The following is an 18,341-nucleotide window of genomic DNA, read 5'->3' as shown; positions in this document are numbered from 1 at the left end:
TGATTGAAATAAGGGTCGGCTTGCGTCAGTTCTACTAGAAAATGTGATTGTTCTTAGCGCACGTTTCTGTAGACAACTAATTGAATCTAGGTACGTAGGATATGTATTTCCCCATGACTCTAAGCAATATGTTAGCTGACTGTGTACGAATGCGACATAGAGATTGCGTAAAATACTTAATAAGTCGCAACATTCGCGCGCCTTTAGTAAAGTATAACACCCATAAGCAGCCTTCGAACAAATATTATTAATTTGACTTTTCCAATTCATGTCTGAATCCACAAGAACACGCAAATATTTGTAGCAAGAAACATGTTGTAATTTTGTATTGTCCAAGTATATGGCCAATCCATCATAGTTTATTTTCTTTTTTCTAGAATGAAACACTTTTCATTTTTGTCTGGTGAGTTTTCTTTGTCTCAATTGCTGCGTAATATTATAATTAGCTACATATTACAATTCATTTTAAAGTTTATGTATTCATCAAACCAAGGATGGGCAGTATTTCAAATACAAGTATTTGAAATACGTATTTTAAATACTTTGTGCATTTTGCATTTGTATTTAATTACAAATTGGGTAATGTATTTGACGTGTGTATTTAAATACTAAAATGCGGGTATTTCAAATACAATTGTAATTAAATACAATTTTGTGGGCGAAAATACATTCCTCAAATTTATTGTAACTCTCCAGAGCAGGAAGAAAACTACGTCCTGCACCGAATAAAGTGTCTCTCAATCAAGCACCAGGGTTTAGTGACTTTGCGATTACAGTGCTAGCCCAGGGCAAGAGTAGTGACGAAATCGACGTGCACAGGCAGACTGGCTAAATAAGTGCCTGCGACAACTTGTGATGCTTTCCAGCCTGATTTCCATCCCTTTTTTTGCCTGGAATATTCTAAATGCGCGGGTCGTCCAGATTTTCGTAACTGGTGCGAGTTGCAACAATAAAACATTCTCTAGCTAGTGCTGCGCGTCTTGGTCGTCTCGGTTCTTTGTTGGTCTATACCAAAATGTAATCGACAAAAAAAGCTGCTTGAAGCTCCGTACTTTTTCACCTATTACGTCCAAGCTGATTACATTTTTTGTGTGATTATATCTTTATTGCGTTACTAGAGCCTCGCTCACTAACTCCCGAGTGTGCGATGCAAAATTAAAATGAAATACCCAGAAACCCGTTGCAGGTGCCCTGAAGTCGCTGACGCAAATTTTAAGGAATGTATTTGGAAAAGTATTTGGAGGAGACCAAATACATTTGGTTGTATTTAAAATGCTTTTTTTGGAAATGTAATTAGATTTGTAACTAAATACATTTTTGAGGAAGTATTTTGTATTTGTATTTCGATACATATTTGCATGTATTTTTCCCATCCCTGCACCAAACTTATGTGTTTTTTTTTAATACTTAAAGTTTAATTTCTGAGTTTAAGTGCTATGTAGGTGTATTTTTCGTTTTCCTTTTCTTTTTTCCCCCGGCCCTCGACACTGCAACAGATCCCAAAGCTAGGCCCTTTAGCCAAAAGCTTTTGAGACTCCTGGTCCATAGGAAACGCGAAGGGTGAATTTTACCAAGGTGCTTTACTTCGAAGCGCTCGAAAGTATTCAAAGCTCGTTCAGGTTCCACAGGAAAACATCAACACTCTTTCCCATCTAACAGAACCAAGCTGACATTAATGGGCGTCACACGTCACACGGTCATTGCAAAAGCTGGAGGGTTTCACACGAGGTAACATAAAGGCGCCAGCATATCGCTTTTCGGCGGTGCTGTGCGAGGTTCGCCCACCCACAACAATTCTGTTTCCGAAGGCCGGCTTTGCCGCACGGCGCAACCTTCAAAACAAACTTTTTTTTACCTTCGCTCGCTCCAAGGTCGTTCGCATCAGTTCGCGTTTCGACTGCTCGGCGGCCATTATACGCCAGCAGTGCTCGCAGCTCGCTCCCCACACGCTGATCAAAGGCGACGCAAAGTTTGAAACGGCATCTGTTCTCTGCCAGAAGTGATGCCACATGACGTCGGGTGAGTTGCTTTTTTAAACACATCGGCGACATACGCAGTTTCTCTTCTCTGCCGCTAACTTCAAGCGGGATGACCCAAACCAAGCGCGCCGCAGAGAGGGAGAGAAAGAGAGTAGAAGAAAGCCCGGACTTTCGTGGCACCTGTTGTGGTTCGGCCGCTCCGATTTTATCGCGTCGTCTTTTGAGCTGGGACTCGTGCGATGCATGCCAGATTCCCAGAGAGACGACGGCCCAGAACAAACGACCAGACGACTTCTTTTGAGACGTGGCCGTGCGAGACGGATCCGCCTTGGTGGACAAACCAACGCTGCCAACGCGTCGCTCGGTCACGACATCGGCTTCGTGACAGACGCATTTTACGCCTTGCTAACGGCGTCCGCAGTGCACCACACGAACGAGATGCCTCTGACTTTCACGTTCTGCTCTCGTAAGCGAACCAAACATCCGATTGCATACCGCTTTTTTGTCACATTTGAGAAACTTGGCGGATTTCGCTAATCGGTGCTGAGCAGTGACGGATTTAAGGGGCGACCTTAATGTTATCACAAAGTACGCTAACCTCTCTGCGCTTGATTATAAGAGCAAGTATTACGAAGAATTCTGACGTAATCAATAGTTTGAAGCACTTCTCAGTCGCGTAGATGAAAATACTTGTCAGTTAGAAAGTATATTTCATAGAACATAGCTTCATAGCACCGGCACTTTTCTACGGGGGATCTGATTAAACTTGTCTGAAGAAATAAACGTTTTTTTTTTATTCTTCTTTTCGACAGCATTTGAAGAGGGTGTTTTTGAGTGTAGAGGTGCCTCAGACAAGCCGCTCAATTGTAAACATCGCCAAAAAGATAATAAAATAAAAAATACACGGAAAGGGGGAAAGTCAGCGAAAACACGTGCTTTTCGTGGCCTGCAATGCGATTGTGAGTCACACGCTGGTCGTTACAAGCAGCCTAAAATGTTGCCTGCTCCTTTCTTGTTTTCCTTCGCGTTTTCCGTGCGCCTGCACTCCGACTATTTTTTCGTCAGCCTTTATCTTCGTAGGCTTCGTGCTACACCTGGGTGGAGGCGTGGCAGTTATCAAACATACTGACCACGTGATTCGCTTCTTATCTCGAGCGCCGGTGACGTGCCGGAGAGCGCGGTCCTTTTGGAAACCGGCATTGTTCGTCCCGTGCAGGAGGTGCGAAGGCGACGCAAGGCCCTACTCATGAGCCAAGATTCCCCCGAGTACGGCGAGTGGCTCTTCTGGCGGGTTCCCCCGCACGCCGCCACCGCCGCTCAGGGAATCGAAATCGAGCGTTTCGCGGCCGCAGCCCTCGAGCGACGTCGACTCAAGGCGGCTCCCGTGCATCGCTCCGTGTTCCTCGAGAGGCCTCCTAGCATCGACGATGCGACGTGCCAGCTGGGGATACCGATCGACGGCGACTTCTTCGACGACCGCTACCACGACGAAGACGCTTCGTCGGAACAGCGCCGTTCCGCGGGCGCTTGGAACGCCAGCGCCACCCAGAACTGGCGGGAGGCTGCTAGGCCCAATCGCGTAGGCCGTCTGCTTCGCGATGTTTCTCTGCCGTCGGTGGTCTCTTCTGCGACGTTCGATGGAACTGTCAGCGACGTCGAGCGTCCCGTAGGCGATGCCAGCATGGGAAACAGGGGCAGCAGTCAGCAGGGAGCCGACGGCAAGCGGGCCAAGGGCTCCTCGACAGACGCGCTCGCCTCGGAGACGCCCAGAGGCAGTCCGGGCCTCTTCCGACTCGTCGGCCGGGACGCCAAGGGAAAAGTCAAAAAGACTCCGCAGACCGCCCGTAAAAATGCCCCCGAAAGCGTGGCAGCTGCGCCAGCGAACGCCGGAGAAGCATCGCCGCAGAAGACGCCGGCGCCGGCCCAACCGTCGGCGGAGAAGCGCTCGGAGTCCAGTCCCGAAAGCTCGGGCTCGGTTTACGTGGACACGGTGTCCCACCTGCCCACGCCTGCCGAAGAAGACGCCGGTGCAGCGACAGCCGACCCCGACTCGGTGACCCTCCAGGATTCCCCGAGCAACGTGAGTGACTCGACCGTGTTCGGTGACGAGGACGGCCGTTTCGGAGCGTCGGGCGTTGACGCTCCGGTGGGCCCCTACTCGACGCTACCGTGCCGTGGAGGGTCCGCTCGAGTCCGGTCCTTCAGCGAGGCTGAGTCGACGGCCCAGCGCGCTCCTTCCTGCACGAGCCTGGGTCGCGGAGACGTCGGCCTGCACTCCGGGGCTGCGACGCCCACGTTCACGCTGACGCAGCATCGAAAGGTGGTGCTGCCCAAGTTCCCGGTGCCGTCGTCGGCGGTGCCGCCGGAGACGCCGGCCGCCGTGACGGCCAGCAGTGAGGACGGCGGCGACGCCAAGCCGCTGGGCGCCGGTGGCCGCCGGCACTCGGCGTACGACGACGTGCCGCCGCTGGACGGCAACGTGCTCCGAAAGGTGGCCTCGCTGACGCTGGACAGGGCCACCATCGAGGCCAGGGTGAACCGGCCCAAGGTGGTGCCGGAGAAGCTAGACTTCAGCCTCTACGAGAAGTTCGAAGGTGAGCCTCCTCGCGTCCCAAGCTGTCCCCCGCTTCTTTTATATATCTATTTATTAAATACTGATACCTCATTGAGGTTTTAGCAGGGTGGACACAGTGGTACAGCAAAATACACCGACTATCACGCCAAAAGTACATGACAATATAAAGGCATGCTGCAAGCTATGTCCCGATCACCAAGCCAGTTCGCACAAGTGATGGTGATACACGTATAGAAAAACATTTCAAAACGCCGTTCAGTAATTAAGAAAAGAAAAAAAATCTTTTATGACACAAACGAAGGAAAGGGGAAAAGGCTCAAGGTACACCTAAGCACTTCTTATGAGTTGTGAATTTGAAAGCCTGTACATCATTCTTCTGCTCCCTTATTTCGTCTGCAGCATATTTGTGTTGTCGGCAGAGCAAGGCGCGCTCTGCCGCCGAGGAGAGGGCTCCTCTCCTCACCATGGGGTGGCCGGTCGTTGAAACTGATGTGCAGCATCTGTTTCAGCGACCGGCCACCCCATGGCGCTGCGTGTCCGGCCAACGGGAGCCTCGTCGACGCGCGCCAGCCAATGGGACCGAAACCGAAAATCCATCAGCTTTACTTCGCTCATTTGGGATCAGAGAATTTCGGTGCCGTTGGCTAGCATTGTGCGTGGTTTCGTAGCTGGGAGCTGGCTTCACTTGGAGAAAGGATTTAAGGTGCCATTTAGTGCAGTTTCAAAGTGTTGACGATTGGGCTAGTTGGTCATTCATAGTAGCGGAAAACAAACAGCGCAAGGACAAGGACAGAGCAGAAGGCGGTACACACACAGCGCTGACTTACAACTAAGCTTTATTGGCACTGACAACCTGTATAAATACACAATTTGCCGGCCCAAAAGCCAAGAAACATGAAAAGCCAAGAAACTGCGCTATTGAATGTGCATATACGAAGCATTCGCGTGTTTGACGTTCTGGAAATTGCTACGGGGCAGCAATCATCGGTGCTCCTAAGTGATAAAATCTATGGGAGAAGTATCTTTTGCTCCTTTTATTATCGGATAGCTTTTCACTTGCTGGCGCAGATCGAGTGGATATACTGGGATTTAGTTGATCGCAGCCGTTTTCACCGGCGCATGGAGGGGATGGGCCCTGAATTTGTAGGACTTGCGTAAAAAAAGTTAGCGCCGACTGTGGCTCCAAACGTTTTGTATCGATCTGTGCTCAGGTATGCCGACATTGATTAGAAGCTAAAGCCGGCTGCTGCGTGCCATGTCTATGCTAAATTCCACTCCTCTTTCCACTCGTCGCACTATCTCCCGTCTCTGTTTATTCCATAAAATTTACTATGCCAATTCACTCTTGAAAGAACAACTAATCAGTGCTCCCATCTACGTATCCTCTCGCCTCGATCACTGCTGCAAAGTATACCCACTTCCATTTCAAATTCTTTTTTCAAATCTTTCATCCCAAAAACGTCTCGTGATTGGAACGGCCTTCCCTCACCCATTGCGTCCATTGGCGATTTTGTCCTCTTTAAAGAAGCTTTAACAAGTTACTATTCATGATCTGTGCCGGACTAACCATTTTCAGCGTTTTTTGTACTTCCGTTGCCCACCCCCTCTGTAATGCTTCGGCCCTGAGGGTATAATAAATAAATAAATAAATAAATACTTCTGCGAGGAGCCTCGCCATGACGCCACTGTCTCGTCGTACGCTTCCAAAAGAATTGTATGCGCTACAGTTGATATATGTTTGCTCGCATGCTTTATAGCTGCTAGGACTATTTAACTTCATTTCAGAAGCATTAATTTACTACATTTGGGTAACATAATTGCCTTGCCAAAAGATGTGCTTGGCCGTAATAGACAGTGGGTGTTGCCTGCCTTGTCGGCTCTGTGGGAGCTGGTCTTTTTCGATCTTTGAACTTCGAATGCCTCGTTTCACCGTGCAAGTGTGGAATTTGATGCTCTTCCTCCAGTCACGTCGAATTGGTACCCTACGGTAGACCGCTTGTAAGCAAGGTCAGGAGGCTTTGGGTCTTTATAGAGTTTCAACACCATTGCTGCATGTCCTTGACGCTTGCATAAGCTGCAAGGCCTCTAGAGGAAAAGAATGAGGCATTCTTTTGGGTTCAAATTATCACACAATAGCCTCTTCTTCTTGGGTAGCCTCCAAAATGAATATCGGACATAATTTTTTCTCGAACTAGCACTTGAGAATGCCCCGCTGTGAAATGTTGCAATAGGTTTTCTTCTGTTCGAGGAATGATTTTTTTTTTTCTTTGTGAAGATAAATGTATTGAGTAGGATGGGGAAGATGTAAAACCAAGTTGATTGTTTTTCATTGAGCAGTTTCTATGCATACATTTTTGTGTTTAACCGCAGTAGTGTAATCCCGTACTGAGCTCTCTGTGCCATGAAACCTTTCCTACCAATACTCAGTACAAAAGGCTTGGTGCCTTGCTTAAAGGGGCCCTGCAATCATATTTAAGCGTCTACCTTTTATGCGGTTTCCACGTCTCTTGGGGTTCGGGCAAGCCAGCGGGCACGGAGAGAGTAACTAAATATCAGTGCGTCATATTTTAACCGGACGACACGGAAACATCCTCCACCGACAAGGGCAACCCGCGGTACCAAAAGCGCGCAAAATGTGACGTCTTTGGTCCTTGGCTTACTACTGGTCAGAGCCTCTAAAAACTTCTTTTTGGTCGAAATACAAAATATAAATGGCGCAAACCGTTTCAATTATTTATAAAAGTAGTTTTTGTTCACTATTATAGATGAAAAAAAGAAAGAAATGCAGTTTATAAAGTATGGAAACAAGAAATGACCCGTCGACATACCCGCCGCCAAGCGGTGGAAAAGGCGGCGCATACTAGAAAGGAGTAGTGGGATAAGGCGCCGACACGGAAAAATCCCGGATGTACGCGGTGGCGCTGCAGTCATATGGACAGGAGGATCCGACCGGCTCCGAGCGTTCCGAAGGCCTTCGGCGAGAGGCTTTGTCTTGCGGTTTGGCCGTTTCGCGGTATGGCAGCGCGAAGTGGCTCCCATTCTGAACTGATCTTTACCCCGTGTTTGCTGTCGTTTGTGGCCAATGAAGTGTCATGCCGAATTAGTGTTTAATCAAGCAGCAAATGCAATTAAAGCCGCTTTGGCTGCCCGCTGCATACAGCCTATCCAGAACATGCATTAGTGACGCCCTCTCGCGCCGTCGACACGGAGTGCGGCGGCCGTGAGGGCTCGATGAGCTCACTATTCCTCCTCTAGTTCACGGCCACTCAAGCCAGGACCTACGACGTCATGAAGGAGGTTATTTTTTGCTTGTTGATGTAATTCTAAATTGCCTATAAATTTTAAAATAAATCGAATTTCGCGAAAAGAAAAGTTTCACTAAGTTACTACGTTCAGTGCGCTCAGGTTCGGTGCAAATTAAAAAACAGTAAAAAGTCCTTGCAGGGCCCCTTTAAGATTGAGGTGAGTTGCCTCGGCAGCGGCGCAGTCCAGGGGGGTGTTCCCGGGGTGTCTGTTGAGGATTGTGTTGGGGCGTTCGTGCTACAACCGGGCGTTTGGGAGAAGAGAGAACCAAAGTTTTTTCACCGCAAAACTGAAGTATGTTTAACCGAAAAATCGTTCTTCCACCCCAAATGTAGCACTGGTGGTTTTGACCAGATCTACAAATTTCAGACCTTTCAGCTTCAGACCTATCTAATTAAAAAGTCACGAACAATTTTGGGAAATTTTTAATGAGAAAATGGTGGCCAAAGTGATATATGAAGATGATTGGCATACGGTGCTGGGACTCGATTTTCTCATTATAAATGTTTGGAAATCACTTAACCTCTGAGTGAGATAACCGCCAGTCCTGAAACTTTGAGGACTGTTAGAGCACTGCATGGGCTACTTTTATAAACCTGGGTCCGGCAAAGGTTGAGGGACCAAATGAACCAAACAGCCAATACCTCGTGCCATTAGGCAACAAATTGCAAAACGTGCGCCAAAAAAATTGGATTTTGTCTTGGTTTCAGTTTCTATCTACTCGATTGGCTACAATGAGTGCGTTTGGCTTGGTCGGCCTTGCAATTCTTTGTTCGGTTTATTCTCCCCGTGTATCCCGAGTTGGAAGCGCACGAAAAAACTCAGGGGTCGGATTCCGAGCGCTCCACCACCTGCGACTGGATTGTTACTGTTCAACCACAAGCGGTTAAGCGAGTCGGCCGAGGTGAGGTCGAGTCGTTAAGCGTCAGATTGCCCGAGGCTCTGCGGCCCGGGATCCAGACGTCAGGCATTTAAAAACAAATGAGCAAAAAATTCCTTTTTGTACTTCATCATTTAGAAGTTGGAACCGCATTCCCGTAAGATAAATCGTGATTTGATGCAACTGAAATGCGGTCCAATCCAAAACCTTGCTGACCAGCAGCTCTCACGCGAGCGGTAGATCTGCTCGGCATACTTTAACCTTGCTCCTGCTTATCGCTTCGAATACAGTAACTCTGTTAATCGTAGTCTGCTGCTTCAATATTGAGTTGCACAATAGGATAAACTCGAAATTTGTTGCCCTGTTCCTCCATGCAACTGCACGTCCGCTGCTTACGCACGTCACGTGGTGCGCACATATAATTACTATGTCGAGCATGGGTGGGTTGTGCGATAAGCAGTGCTGGTTTGTATTATGAACAGCTGGAAGCTCTCAGAGAATATCAAGAACACTATCTCTAGGAACATATGGTACTTGCTTTTTGGTTCTCATTAAGGCTCATAAAGTTTCAAGTTTTCGCATCTGTTACACTGTTATCCCATCTACCTAGATCCCTAACCACTCATGTTCACCTGTGCTGCTGAGCACAATTGAAATTGCTCCCGTGCTTGTCTAAGACACAAGCAGTAGTGCAATGAAAACTCATCCGAGCTGCTCCTAGCCTGCTCCAGGATGTAGATTTAGCTGCTCCCAACCTGCTCCAAAATAGCTGTTTCAGCTGCTCCCGTGGCTGCTCCCAAAAACATTTCATGAGTTCCACCCCTGAATGTGTCATACCAACTAGCCCAAGCTTCAACTTTTTCTTTCTACCTTCCACTCTATGTGTCAGTTATGTAATCTCCTGTTGCAAGCAAATTGAAATGCAAAAGGAAAAGCAAATAAAGCAGTTTCATTCATTTAAAAGATAGAGTGGCTTTTGTTTTAGTATGGCGGGGTTTGCGTGAATTAAAAAGTTAATTTTAAGTGAGCTGTACCCTAAATTTACGACAATTCTTCCGCACTCATTTTAGTGATCTAATAAATTCATAGATCAATTGGCTATGTTTAAACATGCATCTAGAAATAATGAATTGCCTCTTTTAATTAAATCTAAATCAAATAAATTGATTTATTTTTAAAAGCATGTAACACCTTTTTTTGGAACCCCCCCCCCCCCCCCCCCCCCCCCCCCCAATTCCAAAGTTTTGCTTTTCCGTTCGTCCATGCATTTCCCGTTAAATTTAGCGGCGAAATTAATGTCTCGTGACCCGACGTCACGTGACCTACACATCAATTCGGTCTCCACGATAAATTTAGCGCAGATATTGACGTCGCACGACCTAAACACGGATCCCCTTTCTCCGCTAAATTTAGCGGGATAATTGGCATAGCACGACTCGACATCACGGAACATATAGACTAATTCAACTTCACAGCAAGATTTGGCGGGGAAATCTGTCACGTGACCTATGCGCCGAGTCGAAGAAATTGTAGTTACCAATGGATCGTTTCAGTTTCCCTGTTTAGCAGGGAAATGATAAAAGGTTCTTCACTCCCTGAAACGACCGTGGAATGTCTCATAAAAACATTTAATGGGTCGCTTCCTAAATACTGTGTTGTATAGAACTTGGAAAGTGGCTGCCCCTGCTCGAGGGTGCTTGAAAAGCGTCTTGGACCGGCGCGTTTAGCATCCTCCGCGCATGCATCCCAAACGGTCCCCAAGTGGCAGCAAACGACCCGAGAAAAGCCGCATGCTGTAGGAGGCCGCAACCCTGGCGGTCGGGCGTTGGGGCAAACGCACGAGCGAGTCTTGGCTGCCGAAGCTTTTATGGACTGTCGAGCACGCGGCAGAACAGGCTGCTGCTGCGACGCCGTGGAACGGAAATGGAGGGACTCGCTTTTGGGGCGCGGTAAACGCGCCCGTTGGATATGCGTTCCAAGCGCTGTACCGACTCGAGGCTTTCGGAAAGAGGGCGCCGCTTGAGCTTTGGCCCTCCGCCTGTGCCCAGGGCAGATGCTGCTGAACTGGTTCTGCGTGAGCTTCCCGGACGACCATTACCTGCGTTTCCTGCTCACCCGGCAGGACATCAAGTTACTGGCGGCCCAATTCTGCACCCACCTGCTGGCTGCGGGGGTCCTCTGCCAGATTGAGGACGGCAACGCGCCCCTCGAGTCTCTCTTCAGGGTGAGGCCGGCCGCCCGAGGGGCCTAACCGATACCACCTAAAAAGCCCCCCCCCCCCCCCCCCCCACCCCCCCCAAACATCTTTGCTAGAAGCCGCCTAGCTTGCCGGGGATGGCGAGACGTCCGCCGCTTTGCGGCAGCTCTTGTTGAGCGTGCTCGAGGCAGGATCCACTAATGATGACGTCATGCGCAGTCCTTGTCTTCTTCTGGGTGGTCCTTTGAGTGCCCGGTCTCTTTCCCGCATTTTAAGCGACAATTTTGGTTTTATGCAGAGTAGCGTGCTTTATGAAGTATGTTTCTTCACACACTCCCCTTTGGGCGTGCAGTTAATTGATGTCTGTGAGCCTCCTACCTAAGCCATTTTTCTCAGAAGACATGCAAATATGCATAGAAATACAAATACAAAATAGTTCGTCTAAAATGTATTTAATTACAAATCTAATTACATTTCTAAAAAAGCATTTAAGTACAAGATACCAATACAACCAAATGTATTTGGTCTCCTCCAAATACTTTTCCAAGTACATTCCTCAAAATATGCGTCGGTGACTTCAGGGCACCTGCAACGGGTTTCTGGGTATCTCATTTTAATTTTGCATCGCACACTCGAGAGGTAGTGTGCGAGGCTTTAGTAACGTAATAAGAATATAATCACAAAAAAAATGTAACCAGCTTGGACGTAATAGGTGAAAAAAGTACAGAGCTTCAAGCAGCTTTTCTTTGTCGATTACATTTTGGTATAGACCAACAAAGAACCGAGACGACCAAGACACGCAGTACTAGCTAGAGAATTTTTTATTGTTGCAACTCGCACCAGTTACGAAAATCTAGACGACCCGCGCATTTAGAATGTTCCAGGCAAAAATATGGATGGAAATCAGGCTGGAAAGCATCACGAGTTGTCACAGCCACTTATTTAGCCAGTCTGCCTGTGAATGTCGATTTCGTCACTATTTCTTTCCCTGGACTAGCACCGTAATCACAAAGTCGCTAAACGCTTGTGCTTGATTGAGAGACACTTCATTCGGTGCAGAATGTAGTTTTCTTCCTGCTCTGGACAGTGCCTTTAAAATAAAGCCGGTGGAGAAAAAGAAAAAAGCTCCCTGGCCGAATAAAGGATGGAGACTATATCTTACAGCCACATGCATAAAAACTAGGTGTTTTTCGCCCACAAAATTGTATTTAATTACAATTGTATTTGAAATACCCACGTTTTAGTATTTAAATACACACGTCAAATGCATTACCCAATTTGTAATTAAATACAAATGCAAAATACGCAAAGTATTTGAAATATGTATTTCAAATACTTACATATTTGAAATACTGTTCATCCCCGATTTCTAGATTTCAGTGTTAGCCATAAAGTGTGAGGTTGAACGACATAGATACCCGAGAGAAGAGTAAAAGTGCAGGCAAGCTGGTGAAGTGCAGACATAACAAAGCCTGAGACACCGGAAGAAGGAAAAGGACACGAAAAAGAGGACGGCACACAACGTTTCAAACACAGCTGAAGGTTTTTTTCTAAGGCCACACACTTTTATAGGGGTATACACCACTGTCAATGCCAAGAACCCTTACACCAAGTTATACCCTCAGATCGTCAGCAAGGGCGAACAAAAGAGCTGCACTTGACGCTTCCGCACGTGCCCAAATCAACCAACTAACGAGAAAAAAAAAAATTTACATTTGTACAAAAGTTTGTACCCACTTGTCAATCACCATCGCCTGGACACTTACACAATTTCCAGCAGAACCAGTACTGACAGTTTCTTTTACTATGCATTTAAACTAATCACACTCTCAGCTTATCACCGTGGTGGCCGTCCAATCTGGATGACAATTGTTGCGAAGTTGTAAATGTTTTACAATTTCTGAATTTGGGGACTGCAGAAGAACAAGCCTTTTGTGCTTCATGAGTCTGTCATTAACACAACGTCCAGTTTGACCTGTATATGAAAGCCTTCATGCCGAAGGAATATTATAAACACCTTCTTCACATTCAATGGCAGGATTCCTATGCTTTTTCCCGCAACCTTTTCTGCCTTTCGTGAAAGGAGTCGAGCTACATAATCTGAAGTCATTCTTGAACACTACCCTAACGCCAAAACGGGCGGCTTGTGCTTTGAGGCTATGGGATACTGCGTGATAAAAAGGCACGCAATCTCATTTGTCAGCTTTTTGCTTTTCACATCTTGTTCCGAAATCAACCGAGAGTTTTCTTGCAGCACTCAAAAGCACATCTGAAGGATACCCCGAGTTGACCAAGCGTGAGAAGTGGAAAGAGAACGCTTGCTCAAGGCGATGATCACAAGACTTCTGTAATGCATTTCTAAAAAGAGAGGAAACTATTCTCCTCTTCAGTTTTCGGATGACAGCTCTGGTAATTAGAACCAGTCTAGGAGCCTCCTTCGTGTAGCTCCAGCATAAACCAGCTGAAGAAAAAACCTTCGGATCGAGAAACGTGAGGCAGCCGCTGACAGAATCCTCAAGAGTAAAAGAAAGTTCCTTAGCCTGTTCTTTGGTTAATGCTACCCACCAATCAACAGAAGGCCCCCCCAGCACGCAGATAAAAAAGTCGACAATGCATTGCCTAATTATAGCACAACCTGCGGTAACGAGTGCAACTTCGCGTGCGTGGCCTGATCGAGAGTACTAAGGTGGGTGCTAAGGAAGAACGTATGCAGACACCTTGCTTCTGCGCATAGGTGAACATCTCGACCTCAACCGCTGTCGACCTAAGATAAAGCACGATGAAGGACACACAGCTGCCCACACGAATCCCCGACACAGATTGGAACCTTACCAAACTGTTTTCTAGTGAATCACTAACCCTGCGGAGAAGGAGAGTCTTATCCAGCGAATAATATACTAGATCTTTGATATCAAGTGAAGCCCCCACACAGGGTTTTGAATGAAAAGGACCCAACGACGTAATCAATTCTTCGAGTTCTGGAGCGACGAAGCGTTATCAATCTTCAGGACATTCAGTCACGATTGAAGAAAGTTTGACAAGGCACGCTGCCGTGTGCCATTTTCATTGATGATAATCCTCGGAGCTAGCTGCGGTTTATGGTCTTTTAGAGGGAACTTCACTGTCAAGGCCATCCCTGTTGCTTAGGTCACTTTCCTAATGAGACGGAAGGTCCCGGAACAAAACTTGCCGCATGCCGTCAACAGGTATCAATACGAGACAAAACATTGCTCTACAAGTAAAAATGAAATGACAGCCCATTTAAGAGGGAGCAAACTAAAACCTGCATGGGAAAGCTTCCGAGTATACTTGGGCGAGGCATTCAAAAGGTTAAAGCCACCTTTGCCAGTTACTCTAAACAACCCAAAATATAAATTACGCATGGTGACGAACACATAGCGTGCCCCACTCAGTCGCAAAATTCTTTGTTCGCAGAATGTACATGAAATGTGCACGTTGCAAATTTCGCAAAAATATGTAGCTTGTGAAAATAGTCATTTACAGTATATGAAGTTTTGTCTGAAAGGGTGGGAAATGCTTTTCCGAGCTCCCCGAAACGGCATCTAACAATAAGAGCACCTCCACCAATCGGAAGCCAATACGTCGCTTTGGGGCACCTTTGAACCCTAACTATCCTTAATTGCGGCCGCTCTGCTCTAGGCGACATAATGGTGGCACACATGGTCTGGGAATCGAGGGCCAATACTTAAGCATAGCTTATTGGGTCGCTTTAGGACGCATCTTTCTCCAAACCCTAGCCCATAACAGCTTCGCTGTAAAAGCTCTAGCATGTTTTCATTGCTTCACGAAGATACAGCCCTAAAACATATAGGGCCTGCAGATGACTATGTTTTCTTAACACTGTGATTGCGAGTTGCCAGGACCAGTGCGAGCTTGAAATTTAATTTCTGTACTTTCTATGTGCGGGCTCGAAAGCTTGTGCACGTCCGTAAAATAGCCGCTGCTGACGAACTCATTAAAAAGCTTGTGCACGTTTTCATTGTTTCATGAAGATACACAGCCCCAAAACATATAGGGCCTGCAGATGACTGTTTTCTTAACATTACGTTGGACCGTGAGTTGCCAACACGTCCATGCTTGGTATGTCGCCTGCAAAGCTACTCCTTTAATTGGCTGCTCGAAGCACAGATGTCTTGCGATTGTAACTGACTGAATCCGTCTTAACCTTGAATGAAAATATTGATGCATTACTGGTAGGACCGTCGCTCTTGCCCAAATTAGTGATGCATAGTCAAATTAGAGCACTGCACGGGCCGGAATTTCTAGGCCCGGCCCGGTAGAGACACGGCCCGGGCCCGGCCCGAGCCCGACAGAATTTTTAATTTCTAGGCCCGGCCCGACCCGGCCCGGAAGAGACACGGCCCGGGCCCGGCCCGAGCCCGACAGAATTTTTAATTTCTAGGCCCCGCCCGACCCGGCCCGATGGCTGTAGCCCGAAACAACCCATTCCCGTTTGAACCCGTCCCGTTTCGACCCGTTCCCGAAACGAGCTCCCCATTTGAACCCGTCCTGTTTCCACCCATTCTTTAAACGCCCTTCCCATATGAACCCGTCCCGTTTCGACCAGTTCCCTAAACGCCCTTCTCGTTTGAATTTGTCCTGTTTCGACCCATTCCCTAAACGCCCTTCTTATTTGAACCAGTTTCCGAAACACCCTCTGCGTTTGAACGCGTCCCGTTTCAACCTACTTTTATAAGGCCCTGCACATCGCAACCTCTTCGCAAAAAGTCTCCATCGTTCTAAGCCTGGACGGCGCACCTTTTCTGTTTAAGAATATGTTCTGAAGTAGCTTTACATGTCAACGCGTTCTTAAAATATACAACCCTTTCAGGCAAGCTTAAGTTTAATATATTCCTACTTAACCCCTTAAAACGTTTTTTTCAAAATGGTTCCCAAAACGTGCAAGCGCGGAACGGACTATGTACACTGCGCGACACTGATACTGCGAACACGACGTTGGCTCTTTTTTCAAACTTCGAAATGGTGTTAGTAGGCACCAAAGTATACCACTTAGGTCTGTGGCCCAGATGAGTACTTCTAAAGACACTAATTATTTTGAAAACAGCGTTTTGATTCTATGAGATAAACATAAAAACACGACGATCGCTTGTTCGCGCTAATATAGTGTCGCGCTCTGTGCAATAAGGGAGTCTTAGAATAACATACTCAAGCACTTTGGGCAGGTTAAATTAGCATCGCCATAGGTTTTACATCGCAACACTATTTTTACGGTACCCAAAGCGCTTGCGTACGTTTTTCTAAAACTTCCTAATAGTGAACTAGATATTTTTGAGAGCGATGAATCAGACAGGTTGACAAGCATATGACTGGGACTTTATTTTGTTTACAATATATAACACTGAACCCTCGCTCACATGGAAAAAGCTTGAAGGCTTTTTCCATGTGAGCGTCAAGACGTTTTGAGTTATTATTTTTAACGACGCTGTAGTGAATTTGCACTTCGCTTTTTTTTGTATTCAATGAACCTAAAAGATTAATGAGCAAACTTCTTGCTATCAACAACAATTTATGATTTACGGCACAAGATTGCCCAGCCACGGCCCGGGCCGGCGCGGCCCGAGAACTTTTTTGTTCAAGCCCGAGCCCGGCCCGGGCCCGAGAAAATACGTGCTACCCGGCCCGAGCCCGGCCCGCGGGCCGGGCCGGGCTCGGGCTTTTGGGCTAGCCCGGGCCCGTGCAGTGCTCTAAGTCAAATAGTGCTGTGTGGATGGGCCTTGAGCGAAAATGTGAATTCATTTCTTTGGCATATTTGGCTCATATAGTGTCAAAGATGAAATATTACCGCATAAGCCAAGTTTTAAATGTCTCGCATCACAAGGTCCAGGTCCTTCCCAGGAAATTGACAAGACGGTGGCACAAGGTGCTGGCAGTGAGGCGCGACACTACTTGCCCAACAACCCGTCGTGCTGCGGGTTGAGACATGTTTATCTGGTCGCCGATTATCGTCCACCCGAATGTCCCAGCGCCGTAGCATTGCAGCGCAGCCAAGAGCTAGACCATTGCAGGGACCGGCGGACTACGACTGTTGTTCCACTCCTCCAGCGACGGAGAGCTCAGGAGGCTGGCCACCAACTCTTTCGTAAAGCAGTAGTGCGCAAGAAATTAGCAGCCGTTGAGCACCTACATTGCATCCAGCTGGTTCCTGAAATGATACCGTGGCTCTGGAAGATTCTCGTCTTCGTTGTGGTGCAAAAGTTTGTCGGTTCAGAGGACAAAATCCTCGAACTCGGCGAACGATGTGTTGGCTGCCACGACATCTAGAAACCAGCTTGAGTCTCGAGGTAGCTCCGACGCTACCTTGAGATTTCGGAGGAAATTGGTGAGTACTTCCGTCGAGTGGAGTTTCGAGTCAAGTTCAGGCTATGATGTGCAAAACCGTCCTGAAGTGGAGTTTAAGTGGAGTTTCAAGTCAAGAAGCGTTTAGGAGTTGTGCAGTCAGCGTTGCTTGGTCAATACTTCAGCTTGGGCGAGTTGGTTAAACATGCTAATACTTCGCAGCGCACAACAGACAACACACCATCAAAACAGATACACACAAAGAAACAACACTCACGCAGCGCTGCGCAGCGTTGCTTGCTTGGAGTTGAAGTAAGCAGCCACATCAGCTGACTATGTTGACGTCACCACTGACTAAAAGTGTGCAATGCTGAGCGTTTCATGGGACAAAGGCTGCTCCCTGTGTTCTCCGTGCATTTCAAGCATGGAATATATAAAGCTTGAAGTTTGAAATGAGCGACAATCTCTTCAAAATGCCCAACTTTTACCCCCAGATTTTGACTTTTTTACTCTAAAACATTTGGCAACCTTTTGCCAACACGTTAAAGGTACATGGAAAATAAAATGATTCTTGTATACACAATGATGTGGTAATAATCTCGCCTGTTGAGGAACAATGTTCGCTTGCTGGCCTCTCTTGCTGTTAGCTTTTTTTTTGGCCAGGGCCCCACTGCTCGTTTTGTGTCTGCCATTAATCGGTTTTCATTACAAATGTTGGCAGCGCTCGATGCGTCCACTCTAAGGCGAACAAATGGAAGAAAGACATTAGGTTCGCCTCAGATCTCTCCCAAAAGTATGCGTTTACGGCACATACTTGCACCTCAGTGTGACGCAAAAAAAGCGGTTACTCTTGCAGGACGTAATATCTGCCACTCCGCAGCTGCTGTCATTCTCTTCTCTCTCGCGAAGAAACAGGATGGAGGCTGGCGGCCCAGAGCGTGGGATCCTTAATGTCGGCGAAGACGCGTCTCTGGGACTCTGTACACTCCCGTCGTTTACACTTTCTGCGTTGGATTTATGTGCACTTGCTGCACACTGCCTTAGTTGATTTCCAAGTGCAGCATATCTAAAACACAATCAGTAGTTCAT

The 18,341-nt window shown here is 47.2% G+C and overlaps 1 protein-coding gene across 3 annotated transcripts in view; it reads left to right on the top strand.

Annotated features, from left to right (window-relative positions):
• Positions 1-1,878: 1,878 nt before the first annotated feature.
• LOC8039581 (formin-2) overlaps positions 1,879-18,341 on the top strand; it is a 107,468-nt gene continuing 91,005 nt past the window's right edge. The window contains exons 1-3 of one of the 3 annotated variants that reach the window (XM_040215434.2): positions 1,879-2,019; positions 3,196-4,573; positions 10,786-10,961. In XM_040215434.2, the coding sequence (XP_040071368.1) occupies positions 3,226-4,573; positions 10,786-10,961 (1,524 nt within the window). In that variant the 5' untranslated portion in view covers positions 1,879-2,019; positions 3,196-3,225. Of the gene's footprint in view, positions 2,020-2,426; positions 2,446-3,118; positions 4,574-10,785; positions 10,962-18,341 lie in introns of those variants that run through there. The other 2 variants (XM_040215436.3, XM_040215435.2) reach the window with 2 other exon arrangements.

Source organism: Ixodes scapularis, unplaced genomic scaffold (assembly GCF_016920785.2).
Source record: "Ixodes scapularis isolate PalLabHiFi unplaced genomic scaffold, ASM1692078v2 ptg002322l_1__unscaffolded, whole genome shotgun sequence".
Lineage (NCBI taxonomy): Eukaryota > Metazoa > Arthropoda > Arachnida > Ixodida > Ixodidae > Ixodes > Ixodes scapularis.
This window is presented reverse-complemented; position numbering and strand designations above follow the sequence as displayed.